General features: G+C 53.8%; 6 protein-coding genes and 1 non-coding gene across 7 annotated transcripts; 4 read left to right on the forward strand and 3 right to left on the reverse strand.

The window, feature by feature from the left end:
* Positions 1-395: 395 nt before the first annotated feature.
* On the reverse strand, positions 396-3,742 carry HD553DRAFT_321458 (uncharacterized protein; the record flags this gene model as incomplete). Its single annotated transcript, XM_046181229.1, has 8 exons — positions 396-852; positions 904-1,212; positions 1,283-1,344; positions 1,414-1,695; positions 1,765-1,903; positions 2,028-2,101; positions 2,175-2,682; positions 2,760-3,742. 8 exons carry the CDS (start codon positions 3,740-3,742, stop codon positions 396-398), a joined length of 2,814 nt encoding a protein of 937 aa, XP_046040528.1.
* Positions 3,743-4,177: 435 nt separating this feature from the next.
* Positions 4,178-8,124, forward strand: HD553DRAFT_19843 (uncharacterized protein). The gene is made up of 4 exons (XM_046177078.1): positions 4,178-4,434; positions 4,510-4,695; positions 4,762-5,913; positions 5,993-8,124. Exons 1-4 carry the CDS (start codon positions 4,406-4,408, stop codon positions 8,082-8,084), a joined length of 3,459 nt encoding a protein of 1,152 aa, XP_046040529.1. The 5' UTR covers positions 4,178-4,405; the 3' UTR covers positions 8,085-8,124.
* HD553DRAFT_19844 (uncharacterized protein) lies at positions 8,125-8,961 on the forward strand. The gene is made up of 3 exons (XM_046177079.1): positions 8,125-8,649; positions 8,706-8,793; positions 8,866-8,961. The coding sequence occupies exons 1-3, from the start codon at positions 8,195-8,197 to the stop codon at positions 8,926-8,928; spliced, it is 606 nt and encodes a 201-aa protein (XP_046040530.1). The 5' UTR covers positions 8,125-8,194; the 3' UTR covers positions 8,929-8,961.
* HD553DRAFT_19829 (uncharacterized protein) lies at positions 8,960-10,217 on the forward strand. The gene is made up of 2 exons (XM_046177077.1): positions 8,960-9,350; positions 9,441-10,217. Exons 1-2 carry the CDS (start codon positions 9,295-9,297, stop codon positions 10,108-10,110), a joined length of 726 nt encoding a protein of 241 aa, XP_046040531.1. The 5' UTR covers positions 8,960-9,294; the 3' UTR covers positions 10,111-10,217.
* A 155-nt stretch (positions 10,218-10,372) lies between these two features.
* HD553DRAFT_303672 (FAD binding domain-containing protein) lies at positions 10,373-13,440 on the forward strand. The gene is made up of 10 exons (XM_046178903.1): positions 10,373-10,772; positions 10,859-10,899; positions 11,004-11,062; positions 11,148-11,234; positions 11,319-11,579; positions 11,650-12,286; positions 12,357-12,787; positions 12,864-12,987; positions 13,056-13,193; positions 13,268-13,440. Exons 1-10 carry the CDS (start codon positions 10,662-10,664, stop codon positions 13,293-13,295), a joined length of 1,917 nt encoding a protein of 638 aa, XP_046040532.1. The 5' UTR covers positions 10,373-10,661; the 3' UTR covers positions 13,296-13,440.
* Positions 13,441-14,891: 1,451 nt separating this feature from the next.
* Positions 14,892-14,984, reverse strand: HD553DRAFT_t2. The gene has a single exon. It is a non-coding gene; the product is annotated as a tRNA-Lys (tRNA).
* A 123-nt stretch (positions 14,985-15,107) lies between these two features.
* On the reverse strand, positions 15,108-17,067 carry HD553DRAFT_19899 (uncharacterized protein). Its single transcript, XM_046177082.1, has 14 exons — positions 16,809-17,067; positions 16,729-16,734; positions 16,610-16,652; positions 16,531-16,537; positions 16,409-16,457; positions 16,325-16,329; positions 16,185-16,257; positions 16,103-16,118; positions 15,928-16,032; positions 15,822-15,842; positions 15,729-15,736; positions 15,642-15,658; positions 15,465-15,550; positions 15,108-15,403 (listed from the first exon to the last, which is right to left on the reverse strand). The coding sequence occupies exons 1-14, from the start codon at positions 16,979-16,981 to the stop codon at positions 15,332-15,334; spliced, it is 681 nt and encodes a 226-aa protein (XP_046040533.1). The 5' UTR covers positions 16,982-17,067; the 3' UTR covers positions 15,108-15,331.
* Between the last annotated feature and the right edge of the window lie 79 nt (positions 17,068-17,146).

Here is a 17,146-nt window from a genome sequence, read left to right on the forward strand (position 1 = left end):
GACGGCTCAACCGTAACGTATCTATTCAATGATATGCATGCTTTCCATCTGGGAACCAACTAGAAGCGTCAGTATATATCACGTTCGAGTCTCTTCACGCGGCGGAGTTCTCTGTAGAGCTGTACGACCTTGCTATCGGCCCGGAATGTCCCGTTCTTTTCAGGTCCGACTCTCCTTTAACGCGACCTCACTGGTACTCAAGGAGAAAGGAAGCGAAAGTTGGGCGACGAACGTGACCTCTGGGAACACCGGTCGGGTGACTCTTGATCCTGCTGCCTTTGGGCGGCGCAAAGTCCGGTCGGCTGGGTATGGAACGATAACCAATAATCACAGTGCGGTGGCGCGGTGGAGTCGAGGGCTACATACAATGCTGGCGGACGAGTCCTTTAAAGGGACTATAATGGCCTTCTATGCGCCGTCATTGATAATACCCCGCCATCGCTTCCTCGTCTGCCCGATGCGATTTCACTCCATCCGACGCTGCTAATGCTGCTTCTATGTGACGAGTCGTTAGACACGCGATTGTGCATGAGGTCTTCTCGCCTCAACGGGGATGCGGTGGGGCTTGGCGCGCCGTGGCCACCAGATTGGTTGATTACAGGTAGGGGTATTCGTGAGGCCTGTCCAAAACCCCATTTCGCTTCGGTGAGCGAGACCAAGCGATTTCTGAGCCAACCAGCAAAGCCTGGGCTCTTGCAAAAGGCCGTGTAGAATTCGGTTTCTACTTTGCCTTTCGTGGTAAGACCTTTTGATCGGAATTGTAATGGATTCGGTGCCATGGCCTTGAGATGATGCAGGAATGCTGTAAGGGCAAACGGCTTGATGCCTTCCGGCGAACTATCCACATCAGGACTATGATAAGCGCCATGATGCCCCCGATCAAAGGAGCAACTCCACACGTACCCGACGGGTGGGATAAGCGATGACACGTATCGGTTCAGCGGAGCGAGCATCTTTTCGGTCAGCTGGATGAAGAATGTCCGGAGCGTCTCGTTCCCCGCAGCGTCTGAGGGTCCAAGGGAGTTCAGCACGTAGTATCGAGAACCTTTCTCACTCCTGGATTGCTCACCATCAAGTTTACCGGCAGCTACTAGATCCTCGAGCTTCTTTAACAGTATCCGATCCTTCGAGACGTGGCGTTTTCGGGCACTCAAAAAGCCCTGTGGATGCTCTACGGAACTATTCGGGCCTGTTGACGGTCGTGGCTTAGACCTATGCGAACAGCGACAAGGTATCAGAACTTGTTTTGAGACTCGAAATCAAGGTTGCTTCTGGAACTCACGAGCTCCCGCCCACGCTAATAACATTCGGCCAGTGGCCAGCAGCGTTCCGGAAGAATGGATTCTATAGGATTTGCAGGACCGATCAGCTACCGATCACCCGACATATGCACTCGAAAGAGAAGTTGCTCACCGTCACCCCGACGACTACACCCGGTTGCGGCTTGTTCGAATTTACGAGCAACCTGAAATCCAAATCATGGATATGCAGGTAAGGCCGCAGATCGGCGCTCTCGGTCGGGATCGGTTTCATGAGGTCTCCCAACCACCAGACGATAGTCGAACATGTCTGGGGGTCAGGTGCGATGACGAGAAGCGGTTCCCCTAGGATCATGCATTCCCACACATGCCAAAGAGCGGGAAGGAGCGTGCCGAAGACCCGTAGAGGTTGTATTGGTGGCAATGATGCCAGAACCTGAAGCCAATGTGGGATTGCTCAGCTGATGATGAAATAGTCATTGCCATTTCGGCGACGGATACTTACGACCGATTTGACTTCTGCATCGGCTCTTATCCGTGGAGGCAAGGTCAACTGAGGATCTTCCGTCAGATCGGGTAATCGGATCGACAAAAGATCCGTCAACAAGGGCAATTGGAGCTCGGCTCCAGGTACGGGATCAGGCCTGTGCGACGGGTTTCGGGAGCCATCAGTTCCGCGTTCTCTTCCATAATGAGCTAGACAAGACTCACCAGCTTGCGAAACCGTAGCACACCGCTTCCAGAGCGGGGTATCCGTAATCAGATTACATCGGAGCGACCTTGTCCAAGACCGCCAAGAAGAGCGATGGAAACGGCAAGTGGGTCAAGATGACGATACTGCGCTGGAAAAACACATCACACCAATATCATCAGCACACGACGGAGAACGCATCGAGGACGTGAAGGCGGACCTACCTGCATGTAACCCCTCGCCAGGCTCCGATCCTTCTTCTGACAGAACCACACGAACCCGTACAACCACTCTCTCCCCCGTTCATCCCACTTTCGATAATCCTCTGCCGTCTGAACCTGGGTAGGCAGAACCTTTTTCGCCAGCGGAGTCTCCGGCAACTCGGTCTTGGGTCCGAAGAAGCCTTCCTTGTTATGCAGTGGTTGAGGTGTACGAGGTAGAGGGACGAGCTGGTCCTCGAGCTCCTCCGAGACCGTTATATCGACCTGTGAGCCTGATGCTAAGGGAGTCTGCTCGCCCCCGTTGCCAGTTGGGCTTGAAAGTTCGGAGGGCGTACTTGAACGGGAAGCTTCCCCGTTACTACTAGACTGGAAATAAGATTCCGATGGTTCACGGGCGAGCGGGGCGGGAGTTCGACCGTTTGAAGTCTCTCCGACCGATTGACGGATCTTGAAGGAATACGAGATGGATCCTTCGGCGAACAAGCTCGTGTCCGGAAATGCCGAGAATGCCCTGCAGTTCAGAGGTAGCAATCACTTTCAGCTGCGAAACCTCACCGTCAGCGAATAGAACTGAGGCGGAGAACTCACACGTTCGCTCGTTCTCCCTTTCCCCAGGGCCGTCCGATCATCCGTCTCTCCACGATCGGACCCCTGTCGATATCGAAATTGCAGACGACCACCTCTTGCACCCATCTCTGCATCTTTCCGGCCACATCTTGTGGTAGAAAGTCGGCGGTATGATTCTGTAAGTGATGCCGAGTCGTCTGTCTATGATGAAGATGATGCTGGTGTGGATGATCACTGCCGCCTGGAGCCTGGTCGTGCCTGGTCTTGGTCGGTGAAGGGGTGAAAGAGTATTGTTGCGGCTGAAACTGCGAGCCCGTCGGCGTGGAGGGCGATACATGGGAAGAAGGATAAGCGCTATTCCCCGGAGCGCTATATGGGATAGGATCTCCCGTCCTGTCCGTAGGTACGGATGCGACAGGCAAGCCTCGAGTGTCCACGTTGAGCGGGACACCTCGGGAAGAGGTCCGGCGAGAGGATTCACGAAGAGTGGATGTGCCTCGTCGGATGGTCTGTTCGTCATCGTAACGGGATCCTCCAGGACCAAGGGAGAGGATCCCGAACTCGTCCGTCTCCCTGCTCGAACGGTCTTCGAGGCCAGCTCCTCGCGCACGGATCATCGTCCGGCTCCGGCCGATGTTATTGACATTGCCCGCCAGCGGGGTTTCCAGATCAGGCCTTGCTCCGTCGTTGGGTTTGCCTAACGGTGTCCTCGTCGCTGTCGTGTTGTGATACGATTCGTCAGGCGATCGAGCTAACGGGGTATCCAAAGGACTATTCAGATTCAGATCACCATCCTCTTGTGGAGATGCTGACGACAAGCTCAGAGAACGCAAGTTTGGAGTAGATGGAGATGAAGGGATCCGACGAGGATGAGGTCTCTCGGTGGAGGAAATCCCTTGACGAGCGCTGGTGATGTCGATATCGACCCCGGGTTTCATGGAGGATTGTAACCTGGTCCGTCCACCGCTTTGACCGTGTCCCGCACGTTCGGCGTCGAACTCCATGATGTCGCGGTTGGATGGAGATACTACAGAACGTGAATTTGTTAGGCTTATCTCTTCATGTTCGCTTTGTAAATGTGACTTTGAGCTTCTTGATCAATGAGTTGACAGGGACATGTATTTATTTGGTAAAGACCGGTCCTTGAAACAGAACATGAACACCTCCAAAGGTCGAGTGCGAAAGGTGATCGAGGTGATGGACAAGGTGCAAGCTGCTCCCGGCGGCGACGATCGCGGGACAGGCGGAAGTAAATTCAACGAGTATGAGGTCGATGCCGTAAGTTATTCCGTCATATGATCGAACGGAACCAATTGCCCTCGGTCAACGCCTAGGGCCGAGGGGACCGGGGAGGAGGGGGAGTTTCCATGGATCATCAAACTCAATCATCATTTCAGACATTCTTCTTGCATCTTGTTTGATCAAATTCCCTAGGGAAGAGGAGCGCTCCGTGTTGATGATCTTCGAACCCCGTAAACAAATAACAAGAAGCAGAGCAAGAGAGAAAGACACCTAGACATGTCGTCACAATCACTACGATCGATACTCAGCTTGCCCTCGGAACCTGGTAAAGCAGGACTATCACATGCGAGACGACGACCACCTCGACATGATCAAACGAACGATGACCGAGTTCACCTTGAAAAGATAGAGCGACGTCCGGGATCATGAACAACAACGTGTCTTCAATCAACAGGTGAGCAACAAGACGCCAGCCTTTCACCTGTTGCAGGGCAGTGCCATCCTGCTGACACCTTTACCGCCCTTGTAGCGGCACTTGGCTTCCTCTCAAAGATGCCGTCCGTGGCAGGGTAGTACGAAACTTGATCACCACCGAAGCAACCAGGAGCATCAACCCATACTTGGTAGACTTGTGGTACGGAAGCGAGGTCTTTGCGGTAGAGGTCCTTCGAGTTGCATCGAGCAATGGTCTTGCCCAGGAAACTTGGCTGAGAGGGTGAGCCGGGTCGAAGTGGTTCACAAGGACATCGTGCGTACGCTAAGACTGCCTCCCTGTACGTAGCTACGTCGTGGGCAACCCTTCAATTCGTTTTGAGCAAATCAAAAAGATCGACCCATCCTCCTCGAAACCCGAACCATCCGTTCAGACCGGCGTATTTCCTGCTGGTCATGTACAATGGGATCATCAACCTGACAATCCGGGTGGTCCAACATTTGGACCCTGCGATACCCAAACCCACTCCCGAGGTACAGTCGAACTTCCCGTCCTGGAATCTCTCTCCATCGCGAGGTCGTCGTCGGGAACAGACACTATCATATCTTGCATCCAAGATTCCATCCAAGACTGGTCCAACCGACTGCCCGTCTACCTGGCAATTCGGCAATACAAGCTCTTTGATGGCGTGACAAAGGAGATTCAGTTGTTGGCTTCCTACCGGCTTCAACTTGACTCGGGGATCCTCACGAAAAAACAGGATAATCGGGTACGGGTCGAGGTGTTGAAAACCTTGAGCAGGGGGAACGCGCTGCAAGGACTGGATCTGGTGGTCAGGCATCCCGGGACGGGGGAACAGCCTGTAGTCAACGAGGGTAATCAAGGAGAATGGATCGTCACTCCGCTCCGATTGTACCTGGCTCAACTCGCTACGGCCTCTCTGAATGCGCCAAAGATCTCTCCAGAGGAAACGAGGCTGTCCAACCTCTACCTGACGCATCAAGGAAAAGGGATCCCGGCCCTCCAGGATGTAAGGTCAGCCATCCGGAACCCATCAAATCCGGCCGAGGCTTCGAAATATCTAGTAGCCGAAGTCAAGGCTATCATCATCCGCACGGACCCCGGAGAATCCTTAGAGCTCTACCTGTCCATCTACGATAATACGCCGACGAAGAAGGCGTTCATCACAGAGGAATTCCTTTCCCAAGCCATCAAGGGGGGGCATATCACAGAAAAGTCCAGTGTGGCCTTTGAAATAGGTGGTAACAATGGTACCATCACCTCGCTGTACCTGGTGGTCAAGGTCGTCAGGGTCGTGATTGGGGGCATGGACGGGTCGTACCGTCGGTACCCGTTTGGGGTGTCCGTGACCCCGTTGTCGGGCCTGTTGGATACTTCAAGCGAAAAGGTCTTGCAGGTGGAGCCTTGGGTGAAAGGGTCGGTGTTTTCGAGCATGCACGAGGAGCTGGTAGAGAGGAAGAATACCGCTAGTGCTAGCAAGTGCGTGGGCCCAAAATGACTCTGACTCCATGTAGCTCGTTTTGTCTGATGCTGATATCTACGTGTGATGCCTTCGCAGGCACAGAATCGTCGTCGGCATGCAAATGAGCCCGACCAACCGAATCGTCCGTAATGCAGCGCTATGCCGATCTCTTAGCGGATCGAGCCCGGTACAGGGCGTAGCTGACGCCGACGTATACATCAAGCTCTGGTCGGCCGTCTTGCCCGATCCGATCCCCGACGAGGTGTACGTCAAGATGACCCTCTATTCGACGGACCAGCATCGGCTTGTGGATTGCATCTTTCCTGGGGGTTCTGGATCTGGCATGTCCAGCGAGGGGGCGTTGGAGTACAAGTCGGTGGTCTGGCAAAAGACGCCTTCGACCTCGACGCCCGTATTTGGCGATCTCGTCCGCTTTCGGATTTCTCGTCAGCATCTGCAGAGCGGCTACGTGCAGTTCTCGATCATGGCTGCGGACCGGGCGGCAGAAACGAACGCCCCTCAAGGGTCGAACGAATGGGTAGCTTTCAGTGTGGAGATGCCCCTAGCGAGCAATCCCGGTAGCGAGCTTTGGGTGCAGGATGGGGAACATACCCTCGTCTCCCCAAACCCCGCTTGCGCCCTGACGGTACGTGCTCTGTCTTTGGTGCCTTTTGGTTTCAAAGACGTCAATATTGCGTATGCCTTGACACAACCGCCGGGTGATATCTCGGTTGATCGGATCTCGTTGCTACGGTATGCACCTGTGGACGAACTCAAGAGGCATGCTGGGAAGCTGCTGGACTATCTTTTCTCTGCCATGCTAGCGGATACTACGAACTTTCCGCTACACGCTGCGGTCCTGGACGTCTTGGCTACCTTTCTTGAGGAGGAGGAGTTGCAGGCTTCCTGTGCGGTCTGCACCCTAGAGCCAGGCGCAAAACGACAAGCGGTTCAATTGCTGTTGGAGGCTGTCAGCTTGGCTTTGAGCGATCGGTCTAGAAGGAACAGCACCATCAAGTGTCTGAGCATGGTGTGCAGGCTCATTCGGTTGATGCTCGATGCGTCTTTCGATGGGCAAGAGGCAATCGAGGAGACCCTTTCGGCGATAAGGAGCCAGCTCGTGACCATAGCTTCGAGCAAGGACGATCATGTGGGACAGACATTGGCACTGAGGCACTGGCCCTTTGCTACATTTGGGGATCCTGAAGACATCATCAAGTTGATGGACAATATCCGACCCAATACCGTTAGCGAACATAAGAGCAAGATGCGGTTCGTCATCCAGGTCTTGGAAGAGCTAGCACTGGACGAATCACTCGTGGCGGCCCTTTGGCGGAACATTAAGAATTCGCTTAGCAAGGCCGATGATCAGGCTCTAGATGTGATTCATCTTGCGACCAGTGCCTGCGGGCGGATCATCGACGCTTCATGCAGAGTTGATATCCAGCTGGACGATGTGCTAGAATATATCGGAGCAGATGTGCTTCAGGTTCTGCTCAAGAGTCACAGCAAGGTGGCAAATGGTCTTGATGGTCTCAACGGCAATGGATCGTCCAACATTATACATGCTCTGCCTTCACAGAGTATCCAAACGACTTGTCCAGCCGGCGCGGAAATCGTTATCAGGGATATTCGGGCATGTATCGTCTGTGTCGTCAGTCGCCTCTCGCCTGGACTCGGACAGTTGCTCAGGGACCTGGACGGAGGTGTCTTGGCGGATTTGCAGGATCTGACCTGGGCATTTCTACACTCAGTTGCCAGGCTGGCCACCAGTCGCTCGACAATGGCCTCTTACGCAGCCTTCGAGGCTAGGATGTGGTTACGCCTGTGTCGAGCCATGTGTGAGACAGTCGTGTCAGGCCACGTTGCATCGCATGAGCATCTTGCAACAGTAGTGGCTCTGGTCAGACATTCTCAGCCCCAATCGAGCGCGAACGGAGGCTTTGATAGCGATGACGATGCGATTCATTGTCTAAGGATCTTGTGTCGCTTGGCGGCAGGGCCCGAGTCGTTCTCGAAGATTGTGGATCTGGCACTCGATGCTGGGTCGGCCAAGATACGTAACGTATGCCACGAGGTCCTCTTCACCATTAGTGCCGGTGCGCCAAACGTTGTGAGCCATGTTCTGGTTGGGACGCGCGAAGCGAATACTCATCTGCAAACCCCGTTACTTGTTCCAGGAGATTGAAGCTTTCCTATTTTTACTGGTCCATGCAGTAAGCGCTTTTTCGTCTCGACTTCTTCGACACGCAAACCTGACCGGATGCCTCATAGTTCGTCGAAGGGTCTCATAGGGTGATGCGAATCACTATGCTCATTCAGGAGGCATCGGCCATCTGGCTGACACCTGAGAATGGGTGGAGCGCTGCATTGGAAATATTGCCGAGACTCTACGGCGCCTTGGAGAACCAGCATTGGACCCATCCTCGCCATGGGACGGCCTTTATCGCCCTGCTCGAGCTGGTCATGCCTTTTCCCTCTGTACGGAAAGCGCTGATCCTGCAGCTCTACAACCATATATTCGACGCCGAAGGCACGTCCACAGCCAACTTGCTACTCGAGCTGGCGGTGCTCTGCGAGGATCCCGAAGACAACCTGTCTTTACGTTTACACGGTCATGTCGCACCGCGCAGCCTGAGGGTCAGCGAGCTGCACGAGGCGGCGATCAACGAGGCTATCTTTATGTGTGACCTCGGCTTGGCGGGGAGAATCCTGGCCTCGTTGACTGTTCTAGCCGAACGAGAAGGAGATTAGTGCGTGCGTTCACTTCAGGTATCGTATCCCAAGCTGATGCTAGCCCATCGTATAGCCGACGAGTAAGCGATATTCTAACCTACCGGTCCAGGCTCGCCCGGATGATGCAAGAAGGTAGTCCCGTATGGCGGTACTTTTACGTTGTGAGTGGAAGTTCAGCTTTTCACGGACAGGTCTGAGTGCAAGCTGACCGATCGGAGCTTTTGGCGCCGTAGCGATTGGTCGATGGGGAGATGATCGAGCTGATCTGGCGAGCGCGGCATTGCGAAGACCTGTGAGTTCCGCAGCAGGCTACCGATGATTACGCTCGGTTTACCGGAACTCCCTACTCGCTACTTGGCAGATTGCACCAAGTTCAGCGGGCGTATCCTGAGCAAACGATCGCCCTGCGCGAACGTGCCGATCGTACCCCCGTCCCTCCCGAGACCGACATCCTCCTGGTCGAGGTCGACATCGAGCCCAGTCAACCTCCTAAACCCTTCTGGGCGAAACACGACAATGTCTGCCACTTTACGCTCGACCTGGTCGAAGGCGATCTAGCGGTATACGAGGTGGACTCTCCCTTGCCTGGTTTCTTGCCGTTTGCGAGCGTAAAGAACACGACCAGGGTGGTCCAGACGGAAGAAGAGGTGATCGCGAGAAAGATGAGGGGGACGATTGAGATGCTTGCCTATACGCTGAACGGGATGGGTACGACCGAGTAAGCTTGTGCAGAGTTGGGTCGATGGGTTGTTGGAAGTCAGTAGGCTGATGACGACCAACCGTTTGTGTCGATTCGTTCCGACTCTAGCTCGAATGGGCTGAGCAACTTACTAGACGCTGCGATCGAAGACGTCTTGATAACTACCAACGTCAACGCCGGGCACGACGACCTTCTCGTGGACTACCTCTCGCTCCTCCTCAAGGGACTAGATATGCATAGCAGGATGACCCGCGGGACGCCGATGGAAACTTTCCACAAGTCGCTCGTCGTGAACTATGAGTCGCGGTATCCGCTGGCGGTGAGGGAAAAGGCTGAGCTAGATTTCTCGGCCAAGAATGGGAGCAAGGCGGGGATGGACCTGTTGGCGCTCGCTTTCGGGTCGGCAGGATCGAGTGAAAAGCGGAACCACCCCGATAGACCTTCAGAGGATACGCTCGTCCACGGTCGATCTGCGTATTCAGACGCGCTTTCGCCAGTCTCTACGACTGATGGAATGCCGTACGTGAACGTACACCAGTCGCAGTCGCCACAATTCTTCTCCAACCCGTTCAGTCCCAAGACGACTTCTCGTAACGGTTCATTCTCTCCGTACCCCATGTCGGACAGGGGTTCTCTGATGGACCGATCGGACTTGGTCGTCTCGCCCGTGACGAGGAGCCCGTCGGTGGCTTCGAGGAGGATCCCGATGGGAGTGAGGAGGTTGGGATCGTTGCTCTCCAAGTCCAGGAGCGGGAGTACTTCTTCAGGGGTTGTATAGTGCGATACTAGGCAGGTCGATGATCTTGATATGGTGATTAGCTGTGAAACTTTGGGGCGTGTTTCATGATGTCGAGTCGATTGTGAAACCCCGATCTGCGATCCTGCGATACATTCCGTTGCTTTCGGGTAAAGTCGGACGATGGGAGCACCTCGATGTTGCTTGTCGGAAGCAAAAGTGTGAGGGCGAGGTGGCCTATGAGACGTCGCCCGTTTTGATGCGCGAGCAGCGAGCACAGTCCCCACCTTCCCTCGCCCCTGCCCTGCCCCCTGCCCCGCCGATCGACCGACCTCTGCTCGCATCGAACATCGAAGCATCCCACATCCCATCCTCGTCGTCGACGACATCACCGCCACCACACCTCGAGTTCCGATCTTGTGACTCATATAACCTCGAGGGAATCTTTAATCTTGCCGTCGTCGCTTCTACCTAGTCCTCGTCCCCCCAACAACTCTCGACTCTCGATCGGACTTTTCGCTCGTCCCGAATCTATTTTCCTCTCAAACAACCACTAGAACTTCTCGATCGCGATCCTACGGAACTTTGCTGCGATGCTCCGTCAGTTCTCCAAGAGCATCTCTAGGAGCCAGGCGGCTTCCAAGTCTATCCAAAAGCGAGGGTTGGCTTTTGCCTCGCCGTCTCACCGTGCCAAGGAGGCTACCGTGAGTTTGGAACGCGCGATCTATTCTCGATCCATAGGGATGTAGGAAGACTGATCTCCACTCTATCGGTATCCTTCGTCCGACAGAACTTTGGCCAGCACAAGGGTTACCCCGTCATCGACCATGAGTGAGTACATCGTTCGACCACTCGCTTGTTGCGGCAGCGCGGGACGGCGATCTCGATCGAACACTTTATTCACCCCCTATCCCTATGATCGCCTTGCGGTACAGGTTCGATGCCATCGTAGTCGGAGCTGGAGGTGCCGGTCTCCGAGCCGCTTTCGGTCTTGGTGAGCACAACGTTTTTCAGGCCATCGATGTCGTCGACCTGGCTGCTTATACCTTGATCGATCTGGTCGTGTTGTCCTTCTGCAGCCGAGGGTGGATTCAAGACTGCTTGTATCACTAAGCTTTTCCCTACTCGATCGCACACCGTTGCCGCTCAGGGAGGAATCAACGCAGGTGAGACAAGACAAATCCACGACCCTGCCACTTGTCGTACGGGGCTGCAAGCTAACTGAGATCCGCCGTGTTTCGACATTCCAGCCCTTGGAAACATGACCGAGGACGACTGGAGGTGGCACATGTATGACACCGTCAAGGGATCCGACTGGCTCGGTGACCAGGACGCCATTCACTACATGTGCAAGGAGGCTCCCAACGCCGTCATCGAGCTCGAGCACTACGGTCTCCCCTTCTCCCGTACCAAGGAGGGAAAGATCTACCAGCGAGCTTTCGGTGGTCAATCGCTCAACTACGGAAAGGGAGGACAGGCTTACCGATGTGCTGCCGCCGCTGACAGGACTGGTGAGAGCGAGACCATCTCGATGTTGTTGGTGGCCTGTGCCTGACCAGACATTTCGTTCTCGAAACGTAGGTCATGCCATGTTGCACACCCTGTACGGTCAATCGCTCCGACACAACACCAACTTCTTCATCGAGTACTTTGCTCTCGATCTCTTGATGGAGGACGGCGCCTGTGTTGGTGTCATCGCCTTGAACATGGAGGACGGTACCTTGCACAGGTTCCGGGCTCACAACACCGTGCTCGCCACCGGAGGATACGGACGTGCCTACTTTTCGTGTACCTCGGCCCACACTTGTACCGGAGACGGTAACGCCATGGTCGCCAGGGCTGGGCTTCCTCTGCAGGATCTGGAGTTTGTCCAGTTCCACCCTACCGGTATCTACGGTGCCGGTTGTCTGATTACCGAGGGATCGCGAGGTGAGGGTGGATACCTCTTGAACTCGGAGGGAGAGCGTTTCATGGAGCGATACGCTCCTACCGCCAAGGACTTGGCTTCCCGAGACGTCGTCTCGCGATCCATGACTTTGGAGATCCGAGAGGGACGAGGTGTCGGTCCGGAGAAGGACCACGTCTACTTGCAACTCTCGCACTTGCCCGCCGAGGTCTTGCACGAGCGATTGCCTGGTATTTCGGAGACTGCCGCCATTTTCGCCGGTGTGGATGTTACCAAGGAGCCCATCCCCGTCCTGCCCACCGTGCACTACAAGTGAGTGTTCAAAGCCATGAACAGCGGTCTCGATCGAGTCTGACGTGTTTTCTATTCTTCGTTCTCGCAGCATGGGAGGTATCCCTACCCGATACACCGGAGAGGTCGTCACCGTCGACAAGGACGGCAAGGACCAGATTGTCAAGGGTCTTTACGCCGCCGGTGAAGCCAGTTGCGCCTCCGTTCACGGAGCCAACCGATTGGGAGCCAACTCGTTACTCGACATTGTCGTGTTCGGTCGTGCTGCCGCCAACCACATCCGAGAGAACCACAAGCCCAACACACCCCACAAGCCTTTGGAGGACCTTGGAAAGGCCAGTATCGCCGAGTTGGACCGACTGCGAAACTCGAACGGACCTTTGCACACCTCGGCCGTCAGGTTGAACATGCAAAAGGCCATGCAGAGCGATGCCGCCGTTTTCCGAACGCAAAAGTCTTTGGACGAGGGAGTTGAGAAGATGACCGACGTCTTCCGATCATACGATAATGTCGGAATCAAGGGTGAGTTTGGGTTGTTGTCGGTTGGATTGGCGCATACCTTGCTCGACAGTCGCTGATGCTTGAATGCCATTCGTAGACCGATCGATGATCTGGAACTCTGACTTGATCGAGACTTGGGAGTTGAGCAACTTGTTGACCAACGCTCAGCAGACCATCGTATCCGCTGCCGCAAGAAAGGAGTCCCGAGGTGCCCACGCACGGTTAGTACTGCTACGCCTGCGCTTTCATAGTCCGCTCGCGTTACTAATATCCGATCTCGATATTGCAGAGAGGACTTCCCCGACCGTGATGACGACGAGTGGATGAAGCACAGTTTGACCTTCCACCGAGATATCACCAAGCCCGATATCGAGTTGAGCTACAGGAAGGTCATTGGCACGACCATGGACGAGAACGACTGCAAGGCGTGAGTAGATCGATAGACGTCCTTGTTTCGCTTGCAGTCTGCTGACACGCCCGATATTTCCTTTGATGTCACAGCGTCCCCCCTGCCAAGCGTGTGTATTAAGCAGTGTGTTTTGTAGATTTCGAGGGCTACCCAATGACATGAATGAACTAGCATGATGACGTCTACCGCTGTTCAGACGCTGCAATATCTTGCGCATCGATTTCTCATGAACCTCGAGGCGCGTGTGAGATTGATGAATACCGACTGACTTTGACAACCAGTGTTTTGGCTCGCTGCTGAACATTCAGTCATACTGTGAACATTCAATGGACCGCGACGCTACGGCCTTCAGTTGAAACGATGGTGTCGACAATGAGACTCGATTTGTCCGATCTCGACCGTTTGGAAAGATTGTCCTGAGTCTCAAAGCACGAGGACTAAGAGACGTAGTCTTGAGAGTCCCCAAGTTGGCGTGCGCAATGACCTGAATCGAACCAGGTCGGTAAAAGGAGGTAACTCATACCTGAGTATGTCGTTCCAATGTCAATCCGCTGATCCCTGCTCCTCCACCAAGTTGGCAATATACCGAGGAAAGGAAAAGAGCGTGAACGGCTCACTCTGATCAACTGGATCCACCTCGACCAAATCATCATGAACGTATGACTTAGCAAGCGCAAAGCCAGATCAAAGGATGAAGCTGGGAAAAGTGTACGCAATCCCGACTGGAAGTCTCCGCCGCCGGCTCTACATCTAGATCTCAAGAGAGCTTTTGGCATCACCTCAGAACAAATGAGGGAACTTGTTCTCCTTGAGGATTTCACCTCTCAGCACCTTTTTGGAAGGCTATTTACAAGCCTTTTAGGAGACCGACTTGACAAAATCGGTTGCTGGCCTGGCGTGGACGCGCCAAGCTCTGACGATCGCCTCAGCTTCGTATATGAAACAGGCATATCCCGGTCGCGAGTTTATTTAGCGCCTCGGCGACGGGCGTCGAGGTGTTTATGAGATCCATGGTTCTCTGTCAGATCTTGTCACTTGCTTACAGTCTGAACATAATGGAACATCAGGAACGGGCCTAAGGTAGTCGCGGATGCATGACAAGTGGGTCCCTCGACGGGGAGGTTATCACTTGCCCAATCGCCAGTAATCGGTACGCACTGTTGCACACAGGCTGTGACGGCTACCTGCCGTCACATTCGTTTTCGTCCCGCCAATCATGGATGCCTGTGACTTCATCCTTACAACAGCTTGACTTCCCATCAGTCGAAAATGTAGTCAATAGTCCTTCGCCCTGGGGTGCCGAGTGACCCTATCGATTGATCGAACATGTACGGAGAAGCAGGTCAATGCGGGCGCAATAGAAATAAATGTCGGATCGGTTCGCAACTTTACCATCGCGATAGAGACTAATCTGTCAGGCAACAGCCACGTGCCTCTCATGTTATGACGGCTTGATGGCCCAGCATCTGGTCATCACACATGTCAACCCATGCATCATGTGAGACTACTTTGAGCGCGTATCTGAGAAATCAGCTGATTATCTGTACGCCAAGGGAAGTCGAAATCTGGAGCATATGATAGAAGGACACCATGTTTTTGCTGGTATTGGAAGGCCATCCTGGAAATCCTTCAGATGAAAGATCGTTAGGATTGGCCTTCGCTAAAAGTAGTTTATCATGCCAAGATGATGAAGTTGTAAAAAAAGGCAAAAATCATAGCCCATTGTGGGGATCGAACCCACGACCTGCCGATCGCAATGGCTGTGAAGCTATTAAGAGTCGGCTGCTCTACCAACGGAGCTCAACGGGCTAAACCGTCTTGGTTGTGATGGGTTTGTTAACTGTCGATACCATGGTAATTCGCATTGCTCCCCAGCATAATCTTATGTCAGATCAAGAGACCTAAGAAAGCCGCAGCCTTGTCTTGACGCATCTCTAGTCGATGTGCGACTCTCTTCTCGTCATCCATGCCCTACAAACGACAAGAGCGGTACCAGGATCCAGGAGCGGGTCGTCCGATTCAGCAGAAAATAGACACTTGTTTTTCGAGTCTGAGGGGATACAATCATTTGACATCGATCTAATCTTCTTCTAGCAAACTTGACAGAGGACCTGCTCCTACCGAGTCAGAGGCAGGTCGGCTTCGGGGCGCGATACCTAGAAGTCTTTGGTGGGAGCGTTGGTACCCGAGCCGTGCTTGACGACAGGCTTCTCGGGAAGATCGTCCTCCTATAACAGTGACGGCTGATCAGCGTCCTGTCTAGCAATCGTGCAGCAGGCCGAGACCAACCTTGAAGAAGTGAACAGGAGAATCTTTGTCCAAGAAGAGTTTGGGAACGATGTCGGCCTGGCCCTTTTTCAAGATGAAGCCGATACCTGCAAGATGGTACGGATATCAGGTTCGAGACCGTTTGCGGCTTTGTCAGCAATATAGGCGTTGTCAGCAATATAGGCGGGAGAGACTTACCTCCGTGGCTGTAGTCCCTGCGAACGTCAAGGTCCATTCGTGTCAGCTGACAAGCTCTGAGACAGGATTCTGAGGAGGTAGACTTACTTCTCATTCTGTGCGATCGCATCAGATATGATGAAGAATCTCACGATCAGTAACTCGACACTGTCATGGTTGTAGAGTTCGATTCCTATTTACCGCTTGATCCTTGTGGTAGGTCTGGCCGATCATCAAAAGGATTATCAGTAAGCAGAGAGCCTTTCACCAGCAGACCAATCGGATTCGGACTGGGACAGATACTGACGATGAGAGGAAAGTCAGAGTCCGAAGTAGCCGGGTCGAGCGAGAGGCTGACGAGCGCGTTGATGGTAATAGGCTTGAGGCTGCCGACGCCCAAGAGCTCCCAAGTCTATCGGGTGGAAGAGGCTACCGAATCAGCTTGTCGTTCGGGAAGAGGCTGCTTTTCAAAGGTATCGTACCTGTTCATTCTTGAACCTAACGACCGGTCCGTAGACTACCATAAGCGTATGTCCCGCAAATATGGCTTAGTTTTCGACTCACTGGATCAAGTTTTGAGAGTTGTGGATGATCTCGTATCCTTCGTTTCGGCTAGCAGCGAACAATTTGGGCAGAGCTGTGGGCATGCCAACTGATGTCAGTAGGTGCGCATACAGGCGAAGTAGTTCAGGCTTGCGACTCACCGAACCTGCGTTGCCATAAAGGAAGGAACACAGGAATCAGTCGTGTAGTCCGGAATGCTAGTAAAGATGAAAGAGAAGGCTTACCACTGGCACGCCATCTTGTATCGGTTGTTAGCGTAGACAAACTGGTCATCTGGGATTCGATCGGTAGCAAATTTGAGCCACAAGGATTGCGGGAACTGGAATTTGGAGGTTGGTAGGCGTACCATAGACCTGGGGATAGGACATTGGAATGCGTTCAGCTTGACGTTTCGAGAGAAGTCAGAGTGGATCCGAATCACTCACACAGCTGGGGGCGTATCGGGAGACACGCTCGACAGTAGGCTCCCTGCGTCAAATGAAAGCACTCGTATCAGTTTCAGAACGACTTTTGAGGCGTGATACGCTGGCGGATCAGCACTAACATCGAGCTAGAGAATGTGGCCCACCAGCGAGATTGTCAATAAATCATGCTTTGACAAGTTGATCCCGCAGTCAAACTCACTAGAGGGCAATCACATCGTCAATGAGTTTCTGCCTGTTGGGGGGCAGCTTGATGCTCTTGGAAGGATCGGGATGCATGTCCTCGGTGGTGGTGACCTGCCTGACCTCGGCCGTTTCGCCAGGTTGGCCCGAGGCGGCCTGACGGGTCTTGATCACGATTTCGGGAACGGACATGTTTGTGTGGAAGTGTGGAGTGCTAGTAGTTAGGCTGAATGTGTTGTCAAGTGAGGTAGGAAGGGTTGTAGATCGATGGATCGAACGATGTGTGTACGTGTTATATACTTCAGCTGCTCCCGATTCCCTTTGCCCTCGGCGATCGAGCTGTCGTCATCACTGCTC

The sequence above is a fragment of the Filobasidium floriforme genome (assembly GCF_021052385.1).
Source record: "Filobasidium floriforme strain CBS 6241 chromosome Unknown HD553scaffold_1, whole genome shotgun sequence".
Taxonomy (NCBI): Eukaryota; Fungi; Basidiomycota; class Tremellomycetes; order Filobasidiales; family Filobasidiaceae; genus Filobasidium; species Filobasidium floriforme.

Excerpts from the sequence above, each read along its gene's own strand:
- HD553DRAFT_19844 (XM_046177079.1), top strand. The coding sequence starts at position 8,195 with ATGCGAATCACTATGCTCATTCAGGAGGCATCGGCCATCTGGCTGACA. Across the intron at positions 8,650-8,705 it reads GCCGAACGAGAAGGAGATTA|CCGACGAGTAAGCGATATTC; the intron begins GTGCGTGCGTTC and ends CCCATCGTATAG. Across the intron at positions 8,794-8,865 it reads TATGGCGGTACTTTTACGTT|CGATTGGTCGATGGGGAGAT; the intron begins GTGAGTGGAAGT and ends TTGGCGCCGTAG.
- HD553DRAFT_19829 (XM_046177077.1), top strand. The coding sequence starts at position 9,295 with ATGAGGGGGACGATTGAGATGCTTGCCTATACGCTGAACGGGATGGGT. Across the intron at positions 9,351-9,440 it reads AACGGGATGGGTACGACCGA|CTCGAATGGGCTGAGCAACT; the intron begins GTAAGCTTGTGC and ends TTCCGACTCTAG.
- HD553DRAFT_19899 (XM_046177082.1), bottom strand. The coding sequence starts at position 16,981 with ATGTCCGTTCCCGAAATCGTGATCAAGACCCGTCAGGCCGCCTCGGGC. Across the intron at positions 15,843-15,927 it reads ACTCTGACTTTCCTCTCATC|ACCTACCACAAGGATCAAGC; the intron begins GTCAGTATCTGT and ends ATGATCGGCCAG. Across the intron at positions 15,404-15,464 it reads CTCCTGTTCACTTCTTCAAG|GAGGACGATCTTCCCGAGAA; the intron begins GTTGGTCTCGGC and ends TCACTGTTATAG.
- HD553DRAFT_303672 (XM_046178903.1), top strand. The coding sequence starts at position 10,662 with ATGCTCCGTCAGTTCTCCAAGAGCATCTCTAGGAGCCAGGCGGCTTCC. Across the intron at positions 10,773-10,858 it reads ACCGTGCCAAGGAGGCTACC|AACTTTGGCCAGCACAAGGG; the intron begins GTGAGTTTGGAA and ends TTCGTCCGACAG. Across the intron at positions 11,580-11,649 it reads TGCCGCCGCTGACAGGACTG|GTCATGCCATGTTGCACACC; the intron begins GTGAGAGCGAGA and ends CTCGAAACGTAG.
- HD553DRAFT_19843 (XM_046177078.1), top strand. The coding sequence starts at position 4,406 with ATGAACAACAACGTGTCTTCAATCAACAG. Across the intron at positions 4,435-4,509 it reads AACGTGTCTTCAATCAACAG|CGGCACTTGGCTTCCTCTCA; the intron begins GTGAGCAACAAG and ends CCGCCCTTGTAG. Across the intron at positions 5,914-5,992 it reads AATACCGCTAGTGCTAGCAA|GCACAGAATCGTCGTCGGCA; the intron begins GTGCGTGGGCCC and ends ATGCCTTCGCAG.